Source organism: Colletotrichum chrysophilum (assembly GCF_026319265.1).
Source record: "Colletotrichum chrysophilum strain AFK26 chromosome Unknown scaffold_60, whole genome shotgun sequence".
In the NCBI taxonomy this organism is placed as follows: Eukaryota; Fungi; Ascomycota; class Sordariomycetes; order Glomerellales; family Glomerellaceae; genus Colletotrichum; species Colletotrichum chrysophilum.
Genome location: NW_026517347.1, coordinates 1 through 14,236, shown reverse-complemented (window position 1 = coordinate 14,236; position 14,236 = coordinate 1). Strand labels below are relative to the sequence as shown.

General features: G+C 51.2%; 3 protein-coding genes and 2 non-coding genes across 5 annotated transcripts; 2 read left to right on the top strand and 3 right to left on the bottom strand.

Annotated features, from left to right (window-relative positions):
• Positions 1-225: 225 nt before the first annotated feature.
• COL26b_007393 (uncharacterized protein) lies at positions 226-1,817 on the bottom strand (the record flags this gene model as incomplete). Its single annotated transcript, XM_053180185.1, has 4 exons — positions 226-647; positions 699-1,236; positions 1,300-1,591; positions 1,642-1,817. The coding sequence occupies 4 exons, from the start codon at positions 1,815-1,817 to the stop codon at positions 226-228; spliced, it is 1,428 nt and encodes a 475-aa protein (XP_053035794.1).
• A 1,027-nt stretch (positions 1,818-2,844) lies between these two features.
• Positions 2,845-3,827, top strand: COL26b_007392 (uncharacterized protein; the record flags this gene model as incomplete). The annotated part of the gene is made up of 2 exons (XM_053180184.1): positions 2,845-2,880; positions 2,955-3,827. The coding sequence occupies 2 exons, from the start codon at positions 2,845-2,847 to the stop codon at positions 3,825-3,827; spliced, it is 909 nt and encodes a 302-aa protein (XP_053035793.1).
• A 1,782-nt stretch (positions 3,828-5,609) lies between these two features.
• COL26b_007391 (uncharacterized protein) lies at positions 5,610-7,759 on the bottom strand (the record flags this gene model as incomplete). The annotated part of the gene is made up of 2 exons (XM_053180183.1): positions 5,610-7,293; positions 7,347-7,759. The coding sequence occupies 2 exons, from the start codon at positions 7,757-7,759 to the stop codon at positions 5,610-5,612; spliced, it is 2,097 nt and encodes a 698-aa protein (XP_053035792.1).
• An 812-nt stretch (positions 7,760-8,571) lies between these two features.
• Positions 8,572-8,677, top strand: COL26b_007390. Its single transcript has one exon. It is a non-coding gene; the product is annotated as a tRNA-Met (tRNA).
• Positions 8,678-12,400: 3,723 nt separating this feature from the next.
• Positions 12,401-12,483, bottom strand: COL26b_007389. The gene has a single exon. It is a non-coding gene; the product is annotated as a tRNA-Arg (tRNA).
• Positions 12,484-14,236: the final 1,753 nt, after the last annotated feature.

Sequence of the window (14,236 nt, the reverse complement as noted above, 5' to 3'; positions counted from 1 at the left end):
TTGACTAGCCAATCCAGAAGCGGTGTACGATTCGTTGTCTGAGTTGCGTTTGCATATGGTGGGTTACTGAATACACAGAATCTTGGCACTTTGTTCACAGTATCTGGATCAGGTCATACGACGTTTGCAATATATTTTCTCTATCGTAAAAAATGGCTAGACATAAGGGTAGTCAACCAAAACTTGCTTTTGTTCTTGGCAATCTACAACACGACTCTATGGCTCCTAAGCCTCTGGGTGGAGGCGCACCTTGACTCCGTTGTTCAGTGTCAGGGACAAGGTCAGTTGCTCGCGCCATTCAGTCGGATCCAAGTTTTCGATGCCGGAAAAGGCATGCAGCAACCTTGCAACCGTGTAAGACGACTCGGTGAGCGCGAATTTCTGACCAGGGCAAACGCGCGGGCCGCCATTGAAGGGCAGGTATTCCCAGCCAGGACGGAAAGTCTCCCAGCGCTCAGGAATGAATTCTTCAGCATCGGGGCCGAAGAGCTCGGGTCGGCGATGCATCACGAACGTGCTGTATGTAACCACATTGTTCTTGGCAACAAACATGGGAGAACGTCCGTCGGGACCACCCCCAACCGGAATAACGCAGTCCTTGTTCGCCATGCGGCTGTTCGTCGCAATAGGAGGGAAAAGGCGGAGAGCTTGTTGGTGTCAGTAGGAATACCTAGCGATTGAATCATGGGCCGACTCACTTTCTTGCAAGACAAAACGAAGATACGTCATCTCCTGAACAGCATCGTAGGTAAGGGGCTCGGTGTAATGCTCAAGCACATCAGCTCTGAGCTTCTTCCAAACCTCTGGTTTGCGAGCCAGCATGAAGAATGTGAAAGCAAGAAGTCCTGCGGTTGTGTCGCGCGCTGCGAGCAGCATGTTGACGATTTGGTCTCGTAGCATGATGGGGTTGTCCGTGTCCTTGGCCAGCTCGTTGAGGAAGACGTACTTCTGGCGGGTGTACTCGTCCTTCTTCTCGGTAGGGAACATGAGTTCACGCTGTCGAAATTCTAAAGCCTGCTTCACAAATTTATCGGCGTAGGCATGGACGATGCGGCACGATTCCCTGAACTTGGCATCCCTATGGGCGACCATCAAGTTGCCCAATCGAAGTCGAAGAATGGTACCCTGCTGGGCATAGTCGAGTGCGTGATGGAAAGTGTGTGCGGAATCGGAGGCATTGTCGGACATCAAGCCGACAGACTCTCCAAACAGGTATTCACTGTTAGAGTCGAGAACCTAAATAAGGTTAATGGAATTAGGCTCAGTCGCATCGAGCATCGTGGGCGGAAAAAGACTAACCATGCGGAAAAAAAGCTGCTGCAAGTCGACAGTGTAGTTCTCGCGAGCAATGAGCTGAATAAGCTGGTCCACGTGCGTCTCAAAAATGCTGAAGTCGGTAACCTGAGCTCGAATGAAGCTCGGTCGAATGAGAGCTCGCTGATGGGCCCAGATCTCATTGTCGGTCGTAAAGATTCCACGCCCAAGGAGAGGTGATGCGCTCTTCCGTCTCAAAGGACCCATTCCGAAATCTTCGAACTGGTTAGACAGAACAGTCTGGATGAGCCGAGGGTCGCAGGTGTTTATCGTCGTTCTGCAGAATTGTGTAAGTGGATGCGAGTTGACAGTAGACTGGAAACTTACCTGAAGTAGGTGTTTGTGGTAAATGTCTGTCCTTGCTCTGCATGGCGCTTCTTCAACAAAGCAAGGAATCCAAACTTCTTCGCAGCAGCGAGGTTCTGAAAAACGACGTCGGTTCCCAGGAAGGGATCCTTCTGAGGCAGTTTCTTGGGTGGAAGACAGCCATATTCCTTCCTCATACGACGGCGGAGGATGTGTGTGGTAATTATGACATAGAGAGAATACACAACAGTTGCTAGAGACGCAACGAGAGTAATAACAGGCAACAACATGATTAATAACGCGCAGCGTCAAAGATAAAGGCGATGTTTCTTATGTGTTATAAAGCCTTCAGAAAGCTCAGCTTGTCATGGCAAAGCAGCCTCAAAGTATCCGCGGAGGATGTCAGGGCATTTATATGGTTTCCTTACTCTTGATACAAGCTCACGACCTCAGCGTTCTTCTGTAGCCATCTAGGTACCATCTAGAAGCAGATTCTTTTGATCCTTGGTCCCCACCATAACGGCATTTAATTCCGACCTCTTCGTTTATCCATACTTCAATCCGAATCGTGGACCCAATACTCACATGACGTGTCAGAGCCCGGTTCTGACAACAACATATTGATACCCAAGCCTTACCATACATCTCTCCCCGTCCTGGTCAGCATACCATGCAGCTGGGTCCCTCCGGGATGCTATCAATGTTCCTGGTTGTGAGGTCGTTTGGCATCATCCTGTCCTTCAGTGTTTAATCATACGATGGGAGCCGTTACACTGTGCCAGCATACGCTTCACAACTGGATCTAGCCGCTACCCATGTCATTCGATAAGCACTCTTCCTTGGCAGATCGGCTACACTGCCTCGAACAACTGCGGGATTTCCAAACGGGCAGGACACCACCAAGCGTCAGGGCCGTCCGCCCGACAGGCCGTCCCGGTGAACCTTAAAGTGTGGGTTGACCCGAGCGGTACGATCATCCTGGCGTGACACAGGGCGAGACATTGAGTCTGACAGGAAAGTGTCATTGACATGAGTTGAAGAATACAAAACATAGTACCCGATGTTGTTAAATACAGTTGCTATACTCGGTCTACTCCCAAAGAAAAATTCAACAGCCCATTGACCACAAATTTTGCTTCGGCTTCATCTTTCCTCGAATCCCCGTCTCAAGCCGCTCCGCCCCCAGCTTTCCCACCCGTAACAACACCAAACTCCCACGATTCCATGTCTGCCCCAATTAAAAAAGTCGTCCTCGCAGGTGTAAGTCATCTAAGCCTCTGCTCGGCGAGCGGACGTTACTTCTAGCCCGGAGCTGACGAGTCCTCTGCTGTTAGGCCAATGGCTTCCTCGGACGTGTGCTTCTTGATGTTCTCTTGAAGTCGGATCTTTTTGAGCTCACCGTTCTTACCCGCGCAGGGTCTGGGCATCAGTTCCCCGCAAACGTTACAGTGAAGGAGGTTGACTACGAGTCAGTACCCAGCATAGAAGCCGCACTCCGCGGTCAGGATGCCCTCGTGTCAGCTCTAGCGTTCCACGCTATCCACATCCAAAAGAATGTGGTTGACGCAGCCTTCAACGCTGGTATTCGTCGTATGATTCCATCTGAGTATGGCAATGATACCAAGAACCCAAAGCTTGCGGCTTTCCCCATTTACCAACCCAAGATTGCCATTCGGAAGTATTTGGATGAGAAGGTTGCTCAGAAACCCTCTTTCTCTTACACCATCATCATGAACGTCTCATTCCTGGCCCCGGGATATGCCCTGAACTTTCTCGTCGACGTCGAGAAGAAGAAAGCTCTCATTAAGGATGGTGGAGATATTCTCTTCAACGCAACGACCATGCCTCACATTGGGCAGGCTGTGATTGGCATCTTTACTCATCTAGAGGAGACTGCCAATCGTCCAGTCAAGATCAGCAGCGTTGAAACCACGCAGAATGAGATTCTCAGCATTGCGAAGACGATTGATCCTGCCGCCGAATGGGATATCAAGCACTGTCGAACGGAAGACTTGGAAAAGACTGCTCTGGAGCGATGGGCCCAGGGTGATCATAGCGAGGAAGTAGTTGAGATGTTCATTAACCGGGCTTTTCTTGGCAAAGGATGGGGTGGTTACTTCCCGGAAACAGACAACAAATTGCTTGGTATTGAGCCAATAGACAGGGAGGGGTTGGAGAAGATCATCAGAACGGCCATGAAAGGTTGAGGTCATGTAGTATTCAGGGGCTCAAACCTGGTGCGGAATTAATCTATCTATTGGCCTCTACGTTATGCGATTACTACTTTACCCGGAAGTCTCATTGGCACGTCGAGTTGGTGGGGCGCATACGAGCACGCGAAGTCTTTAGGACATGATCTGAACATGCCATACAAATACCATACAGTGCTGGGCAGCAAACTCAAACGGAATTTTAGAAGAGATCGAAGCTTAGCGCAGTGTTCTTGCGCGTGTTTCGCCGGTGGGCGGCTGAGTCTTCCCTTGTTAAAAGCTTGGTCAAAACGCTCCAGGCTGTGACCAAACCCTCCCACTCCCAGGCCGCTCGCAGCTTTTCTGCATGATGTGATATTGGATCTCTTCTGATATTATAGCCGACTATTTCCAGCGGAAGGTTTTCTTACGTATCGGGCAATCTTTCCACTCTCATGGCTGGCGTATTCGCCAAGATTTCCGCTCGCAGATCGCAGCTCCGCCCTGGACAGCTCCGGAAGTTTGTGCATGATTAAGTTGCTGAATAACCAGTTGACCAAAGAGGATTGGATAATGTGTGTAAGCTTTCATCCCAGTCATCTGATCGGGTTCGTACCGCTCGGCTTTTCTCCAAGGTTCCCTTGTGTTCGTCTACGCCTGCTACATGCGTTATTTCAGGTGAAAAACTGCGGTGTCGATGGTGATCATAGCGTCCTCTCGCTTCCTCAGATTCAGTAATGCTAACGGCAGGCAACTCAACTACTGACGCACCGGAAGGTTATGCATACTTAATAGCCCTGTTGCCATAATGAAGGAACAGAGCTTGGCCGCTGCCGCGAGTTGCCGGGATGGACAAGAGAACGATTTTGTCTCAGAGCTTCCACATCTGTGCAGTTGTTATTTTGTTTGACGCCCAAAACAGTGCGGATATACCGTTGCTCCTAATTCCCCGTCCAGCGGGATGATTGATGCATGATGACGTCTGTCAGTTTCCGCATGCAGGGTATTTACTCCCCGGCCTATACAAGGACTCCGCTGTTAAACCATTATTGACATATGTACCTCCAAAGCATACTCAGACGGAAAACAGTAAATGCATCGTACATCAATTGTTTACCCCCAATCACCATAACTGTGGCAGAAAAGCTTTTCATGTGGGCAGTCGTAAGAGTGTAAGTCGGTCATCAATATCAGCCCACATGATGAGATGGGCATCTCCGACCGTTTCTGTCACTAATAAGCAGTGGTAGGTTTCTGTCTTACCCAGTCTCCAAAGAAATCTGCTTGATTCCACCTTGGAAACACTCGGAAATATCTCAAAGACTTCTGCCATAACGTTGCGAAGCTTGGGTGGAAGAAAGTACACAATCCTAAAAGGATAAACTCAGAGTTCTGTGTCATCAGCATTTCGACTCTTTCGAGCCCTTCTGTTGAGTTGGGTCATCGAACTAGGTTCGTTCCGATACCTCCAGACTGACCGGAACCAAGTAAACGTATCTCAAGCAATAGTGTGCATTACACATTCGCCAGGCAATTGACACAATAGGCTCAATGGGCCTCCGAGGGCAGAAATGAATGCAGTGTCATCAATTAGTCAAGGTTTTGCTGCCATAGCCTAACGCAACGACCCCTGATTGAGTCGGTATAATCATTACAAACAGCATCCCGCCGGCAAGTGCTAAATCCATTCGTGTCCTCACTCCACGGCGATTCCCTTGTAGAATCTAATGAACTTCCTTGGGTGCATACTATTTCACGTGACATTAGGTAGTCGACTATTGAGCACGTTCACACCAACGCCTAACGGCGCCTACCAACCACGGCAGGGTCTTTCGAAACACCTGCTTCGGTGTATGGTGGTGGCATATCGGCTCTTCCTGGCGATGTTGGGCTTTGCGGTGGTACTATGGCGCTCGCTCTTCTGGGAGCTACTGGTGATGCCGGAGCCGCTGGAGTGCTCTCAGCCACGCGTTTCTTTGGGCCTTCAGCTCCCCTCTCGGTCAACATCTGGACGACCTCCCTGTTCCCCACGAGCTTCGCCAACACCAACGGCCTGATCTGTCCCATTTTGTTTGGATCAGCACCAAACTGGAGTAACACCTCCACCAATGGCTGATTGTCCATTTGCAGAGCCTCCAAGAGCGGTACTCTACCCTTATTATCCGCTCCGTTGACGTCAGCGCCATGTTTGAGTAGCATCTTGACGTGTTCGAATCGACCCCGATCGATGGCGTAAAGAAGAAATGTGTCGTCCTTGATTTTCTTGTTCGGATTTCCGCCGTGAGCCAAGAACGTGCGAAGTAAGTCCGTGTTGCCGAGCGTCACAACCAGAGACATGATGGATTCTCCCCAGTTATCGGTCTGGTTCGGGTCGGCCCCTCGATCAAGCAGGGCGCTAACAAGATCTGCCTTGATGCCGTCTTCCATGTCCTTACTCTGCAACATGGTCCATAGGATGCCTTTCCCCATCAGACCCGTTGCGTTCGGATCGGCACCCCGAGTGAGGAGGATCTTTACCAACTCGTAGTTCTTCTTGTGAAGTGCCGATACGATCATTGTGTCGCCGGTTATGTTGGTAACGTTTGGGTTGGCGCCGTGCTCGAGAAGCCATGCAACAATGTCTAGACGGTTCTGACCTAACGCCATGTGCAAGCTTGGTTGACCCGTAATGTCTCGGGCATTGACATCAGCACCGTATTCTTGGAGAAGCTTCATGTGAGCAAGGCTTCCTTTCTGAACGGCATGGACAAAGATGCTCCGACCACTAATGGCCATCATGTTGGCATCGCAGCCACGAGACAGAAACAGTCTGATGATGTCTAGTTGGTCGCTGTTGGCAACCTCGATGAAGAAGGCCTGACCCGACCAAGATCGCTCCTTCATGTCTGCGCCTTGGCTGATGAGATACTCTGCAATAGGTACAAGTCCGCACTCAGCCGCGTGGAATAGGGGCGGCTTGCGCTTGCCGCTGGCCGAATCTTTCGAGGACTTATCAGCCCCGGCCGAGATTAGAAATTTGACTGCTGTTAGATGATTGGCGCGAATTGCACAGATAAGTGGTGTGTATCCCTCATCGTTCTGGCCGTTGATGTTGACACCTTGCGAAACGAAACCTTTGAGGTGTCCCATGTCACCGTCTTTGGCAGCTTGACATATGGCAATGACCATCGGCTCAGGCTTCGGTCGCAGACCGGCAGTCATTGCTTTAAAAGAGTTTGACAGCGAAGACAAGAAGTGGCCAGCGGCTTTCTTCTTCCCCTTATCTGGCTTCCCAGAGCCGTAGTCTGGGGGCAGCTCGGTTGCTTGTACGCTAACAACCTCCTCATCAGGCATTCCTGCATCCGTCACCGACTGGCCTGCTTCACCAGAGTTGTCAAGTATGTCACTTCGGGTGAGAACAATTTGAGAAGCTTCCACGGCGTTCTCCAACAGTCGGTGGCCGTCGGGGGCCGAGAGCTGAGAGTCTTGCTCGTTCACGGTAGGTCTTCAGAACAGTCTTAGCGGCAGAATTACGAACGAGCAACGTCACAGACTCACATAAGAAGCACCTGGATGAACTGGGTAAACAGGCGAGTGTTCGCCGTGTGATAGTTCTCATACTGGATAACGACATCTGGGTTGATACCGATTACGTTCCCCGGATCAAGTCTCCGAATCTGCTTGTCGACGATCGCTGCACCATCGGCGCATGGCTGAATGGAGATGGACATGGCATTTCGGAGCCCCGGCGACATGGCCGAGGCATCTGTCAGCGATTGCCGCAGCTGCTCCGTGGTCTGCTTGAACTGGTCGAGCTTCGCAGACAGCGAAATCAGGTGCTGAGCAGCTATGCTTCCTGGATCGATGCCTTTGAGAAGGGTATCAAGCTCCGCAGACGTTGAAAGGGACCGATGGGAGATGTCGTCACAGCTGGACGTCACCGCCGTGGTAGAGAAACCGGACATCGCCATGATTGCTTGCGTCGTCGGCCAGCACTCCCGGTTCAATCGATAATGGGTATTTTCCCAAATATGGGGCTTGGCACCTCGCTCGGTCGTCGGAGGTGATTTATGGTTAAATCCAAAGACAAGGGTACCCGACTCCTCTGGTGATCTATTGTGTGGTGGTGGAATGATGACCCGACTCGGACGTGATTGGGGACTTTTCCTCGATCCAGGCAGGAATTCTGCGCCGCTCTCATGCAGCTCAGCCCCAGAGGACCGGTCCAATCACCACCAAAGGATTCGCTAGCGTCTTGAAGACGCGCGTATGGAACACGAAACCCGCATTCTGTGGCTGGGTAAGGCTGACAAGAGGCCTCTTTCGCGATGAAAAGGGACAGATGTCTTGCTAACGGGATCATTAGAGGTTGTCTGTGAGAGACACGTTGTGGCCGTAGGGCTGCCTTGCCTGGCACCCGTCGCGACAACTTTTGAGGCCGTGATATCAGACTCAAAGCACAGCCATCAAGTTCTTTTTAACACAAAGAGCGAGCCTGTGACTAGTCGCAGCACCCGCGTCTTTTCCGTCTTCCGACTTGCTCAACCGGTCTTGGGGCGGGATGACGCTAGCATCCCCGATCGCATGTCGAAGCGTTTGTCTCACATCCTCCATTGCAAGCCTCTTAATACTTTTCCCCAGACTGAATCTATCGCATTCAACGCTTTTCAAGCGCCACTGACCAAACAGACGTCGGTGAGGCTCCCCAAGGGTTCTCCACCAACAATGAGTCAGAGACCCATCCATTCTTAAGCCATGTTATGGCTGCATCCACCAGTCAATTGTCTTCGTGGCTCAGTCGGTAGAGCGTTGGTCTCATATTACTCAATATGACTCTGTCTGAAGGCAGGGACATCCAAAGGTCGAGAGTTCGAGCCTTTCCGAGGACATATTTTTGCCTTCATTGCTGTTGAATCGCGACACTCTATTATCATTTGCTGTCAGCAGCATAACTCCATACTTTTATTTACCGCTCTGCAGCGGTCAAAGTTCGGAATGCGCCCTATCCATAGATCTTCAGCCCTCAGAGCCTTCTCCGGCCACCTTGGGCTGATGTTATCTCCGTAAACGAGTGCTTGGCGCCAATTATTGGATTGCTCCCCGTAATAAACGGTGGGATCTAGAGATCGTCGCGATGAGGCTGGGTTCACTGTGTGACAAGTGGCACGAGCATCTCCCACCGCCCCGCCATGGTTGCCCGGCCCCTGAATGGACCCGGCCGTTATTGAGCCTCAGTCGTGAGGGACTGGAAATGTGCATCCGTAATTGGCAAATACTGATAATTATATGATTTGCATTGGACCAGGGTTCACTGGGCTCGTGCACACAAGGCAGACAAGGAAATTCAGCCGACGGCCACAACCAGGACGAACAGGAGGTCCAACATGGAGCGAAAAGTGACGATCGTGGAGTCGAGCCAAACACTGCCTCGGTGGAAGTCAGCATCTGCGACATCAGGAGAGCAACTGAGACGTGACAACACTTGGCCGCAGGGTGAACTTGATGAATCCGCTTTGCTTAGTGATGAAAGGTTGTAAATTTTGTCTTAGGCATCATGACGGCAGTGATGCCTGAAGTCTAGTATTACAAGGATTAATAAAATATCATTATGCTGAAAAGCTATCTCGCCAAGAGATTTTCTCCCATCATCCGAACTTCTTGTCCTCGCTGACCCAATCTGGGCTTGATGGTCCCGTGTACCGTGGCGGCGGTAATTCTACTTGTGATATTTGCAGTGCATCATCCACCTGCCTGTTCATGCCGTGATGCGCAGGTGCGGGTTGTGCTGGATGTGCAGTTGCCATTTGTGGCGTATTTTGTATTGATGATGATGGTTGTGCGTAGTGTTGGTAATGATTGTGATGTTGCTGTGTTGGTGCCGGCTGGGCGGGACCGATTGGTGTAGAGTCTGCCTCAACGGCTTGCATGTTGTCTCCGGGAAGTTCGAAGACCGGAGATGTTGCTGAGTTGGAGGGATGGGGCATAGGGGCGGGAACAGGAACAGGCATAGCTTGCGCGTTCCAAGTTCCGTTTGGTGGTGATGTTTGGGGGTTCCAGGTGTTGTTCTGGGCTTGGGCATTCCAGGTGAGGTCTCTCGCGGTCGAAGACTGGCCGTTCCAGGTTCCGTTCTGCATCGACGGTGATGATCCATGGGACGTGCCAGGAGGATATTGAGAGACGGGTGACACTCCGTGTCCTCCCCAAGTGCCTGTTGCTCCATTCGATACGGGCGATGGCCATGATCCTGAACCTTGGCCGTGTGTGTTTTGCTGTTGCCAGTGTTGCGGGCTAAGGTTTCCTTGTTGATATTGTTGTTGATGTTCGTGTTGATGCCATCCCGGAGTGGCGGCAATCTGCATTGTGCCGGCGGTACCGGGTCGTTGATCGTTGACGTTGTGGTACTGAGTCGTTGCTGCAGCAGTTGCATTATTTTGAGGAGGCGAGCTCATGGTCGTAAGGCTTGTCGCGCTGGACAAGGCCGCGAACTTTCCACCCGGCCCGGCACCGGCCTCACGCTGCTGCTTCTGTTTCCTCTTGCGGTAGCAAAGGAACGCCAGGATAGCCAGAACAATTGCGATTCCTCCGACAAGACCAGCCGCCAGGGCGGTGTGGCCAGGCCCATCACCCGAACTCGAGTCCGACGTGTCGCTGCTGCTGCTCCCCTTTCCAACATTCGTCCCGGTCGGTACCGATTCAATCCCCTTCGTAACCGTTACCGTCACTCCGTTCGCTACGCTCTTGTATGTCGTTAATGGAATGAATGATGTCGTTGATGAGCTTGATGAAGTCGTGGATGTTGAGCTCATTGTTGATGAAGATGACGAACTCGAGCTGCCGGTCGAGAGAAACTCTGCCTGTGAGACACCCAATGGCGTTTTCGAGTCTGTGCAAGACGTCAAAAGCATCTCGTAAACATCATCCAGCTCGTCGTGATCCGTCGAGGCGACACATGACGCGGTCGATGTCACGAAATTTCCCCCATTACCGCAGAGACAGTGGTTCATTTCGGTCACCGTGTCACCTGTGCAACCGGACGCGTCCGCGGCCTTGTAGAGACATGCCCGCGCTGACGAAGGATACGCGGAAAAGTCATTGGTGAATGCGGCCTGAGCTGTTGACGCGAGGTATGAGATGAGGAGTGACGATGGCGGTAGGATTCGGGTTCGATGCCTCGAGGCCATTTTCGGTCGCTTCATTCGACGCACGGCGCGCCGAAAACCTTTGTTTGTTTCTCTAGCAGGAGGACGACGCCTTGACCAAGTCTCTTCCCAACATTGGATGTTTCCCTCGAATATGATTTTCTCGTGACACGTTTACTGGCGGGATGGCTGTGCTGTTCAGGTCGACTGACGATATGGGACGAAGAAAGAGTTTTAGGTAGGCCAGTGTGGAGGAGGGGGCACGGGGACTACACTACTTGAAAAGGGACCAACGTCTTTCCCTCTGCTGCCGGACTGGAGATGGCACGGTTCACTTGGCCAGCACCAGGTACGTGTATTGATAAAGATCCTTGAACCTCCAGTTCTCCTCTCAGCCCAAAGGGGAGAAGACCCGGAGAGTCGGCCAGTGCGGGATTAGGGGCACTTTTGACCCAGTGACCGGAGGGACCAACCTGGCTCATCCGCGTTCCGTTGACGTCTGTCGTGATCGCAGTCTCCTGTGGCTTGTTAGCCAGGGGAAATTCCAAAATGTGTGGGGGCCTGCATGATCCCTGACTCCCGGTTGAAACCAGAACCCTGGTCGAGATACGAGTCAGGCACCAAGAGGAGATTGGTTCTTGTCATGGATTGATGGCAGTGAGTGGTTCCACTTGCCGGTTATTAAAGTTTGATTTTACTTTATGCGCTGGTTGGTGATCGTCTCTCTTATATTGAAGCGTATGCCGTCGTGCCTTGGACACCCGTACATAAAGAAACCCGCGAGAACATCGCGAATCGGCGTTGTGATGTGGTGTGGTTTTGCCGTCCAAGTGCACCTCGGGACTTTGCTCACGATTGCAGTCGACCGATGTCCCGAATCGGGCCAAGCCACAGATGACGCCCTGGTCATCATCCCTGAATGTCAAGCCCTGGGTATGTTGGCAGCCAAGACGTCTCCCACAAGCCGACCGTGCCGACCAGGGGCCCACGGCGATGCCGGCCTCTCACGGCCGCCGACGGAGCGGCTGTGCCGACGGGATACGAGCATCCCTTGGCTTCGAGCCGTCAGTTCCCCAGAATCTTATCACGATGAAATATGCTCGTTCTCGCACTCGATCAGTTGACAGACGCTGGTCTGATTCGATGGTCACGGATCCCCAGTGACGCACGCTGCCAGGCACGCGTAGGCCCAATGCAACGGCCGCGTACAAACGTTAACGCGTCGGAACTTCGCCTATTGTCGACTGAGCCTCCTTGCGCAACTCCCGCCGTTGCATACTTACGATACGGTGAACGCAAGCTTTTCCTTCGACTCAAGGAACAACCAACGAACCGTGCTTCGGCCCACAATAGGCAAAACGGTCATGTGGGTACCTTACCTCCCGTGGAGGCATCAAAAAATTGTGCCCTAAGCATCACTATGGCGTCAAGCACAACTCGAGGCTCAATGCGCCGAACAGCAAAAATTGAACTTGACCAGCCTGGGGGTCGAACCCAGAATCTCCTGATTCCACGGTGGATCGTAGTCAGACGCCTTGCCATTGGGCCAACCGGCCATCATCCGAAAGGACTCGATGTTAAGTTGTTACAACATGCCCACAACAGCTCTCAAGATCGTCAACGGAGAAGTTGCCGAGCTGTCCAAAGTCTTTGTCATCGCCGGAGTTGTTGATGTTCAACTCAATTGAAGCCAGCGAACTTTAACTTTCGTACCTTTTCATCCGACTTTTGCCTTCGACGACAACCAGGGATAGCCCTCTGTCTGTTGTCACAGGTAGAGTGCTCGACTCACGGAATGTGGCGGATGATGTCAAGTGCGGAACCCGAAGGCTACCACATTTGAACATCAAGTCGAAATCAACTGCCTAAAAGAGCTTGAAATCTCCGCATCATGTACAGAAAATGGTCCCCATGTTCACGTTTATGCCTTTTTGCTGGTAGCGATCCTGAGCCTTATCGGCACGACCATCCGAAAGTTTTAAGGTGTTTTGAGCCGCCGAGATTTCTTGCGAATTGGACTCCAGGTGACTTAGCTTATGGAGCAAGTCCGACCCTCAAGACCACCCACCTCTTCCATGGCCAATATAAGATGTTAGTAACCGTCCATCGGCCGGTTGCCCAAGTTGGGAGAGGTCGCATGACGGCTTGATATGAAGTGGCACGGGACTCTACCAATACTACCGGCTCGAGTCTGACAACTAGATGTGGGAAAAGATCGGCAAAAGCCTCTTTACACACATGTAACATCAATCTATCAAGACTCTCCACAGGTCCGATGCGGAGGAGACAACAACAAATGGCTCACGATAGAAGATGGCTGACCGCTTGTTTGTGCCATCAGAGGTTAGCACGCCTTTTGTCGGGGTTGGGACGCTGCCCGCTCTGTGCTGAAATTTGCAACGGACTGGTCACAACTGTTGGTCGCGTTGAATATCTGAAGTCTGTTACTCGACTTTGTTGCATGACCAGCCTCTGTCCTCTAAAACATAAATGAATACTCTTCCTTTCGGTGATGCGAAATTCGGAATGCTCCTTGAAGTCAAAAGCAAACAAGTCACCGCCAAAACCTCCGAATATCCCGATGATACCGCTTATTCTTCTCTTCTGACCTGCCCTGTTTTCTTAGGATAGAAGCGACAATGAGTTGCGACTTGTGTCAAGGTTTGTTTAAACACAGGTTGCTCGGCAGATATGACATTGGGGCCGCGAAATATCTCCATGGTCGTATGATTTGCTCAGGCTCTTGGAAGGTCAACTCATAGATATATCGAATAGTAAAAAGATGTGGCCATACTTGCCCCTCTAGAGAAACCTGTTTGGTCCCCATGGAATGGCTTGACCCCAAAAACCTTTGTTAGTCGTTCCCTAGGTAGGTGTCGTTCGGAGATTCAGAGGTAGCGACCATCCTAGTGTTTTGTTGTAGTGTCTTGACAGCGCCTACCTGTGAATTTTTTCTTGCAGTCTTTGTGGTCACATGCTGTATGACTTCCTTGAAAATGCATTTTATCGTACTAAGAATGGCGAGCTAAAGTCTGACTAGTTCGATCAAGAAGCCTCCCAGGGTTTGAAGTAACGCATTTGTAGTCGTATTATATTCGTTGGAGAAATATTGACCAGTAGTTTCATCGTAATAAACGCCGTCCTAAATTTATTCTCTGGTTTTACAATGGGAATTGATACACGGGCATCACGAATTGATACACGGGCATCACTCTTATCCGGGCATCACTTTTAAGCCCATCTATTGGCCCAAATTTTTTTGTTAGTGCACTTCCATTCTGCTAACCACCCTACAAGTATTACCGCCCA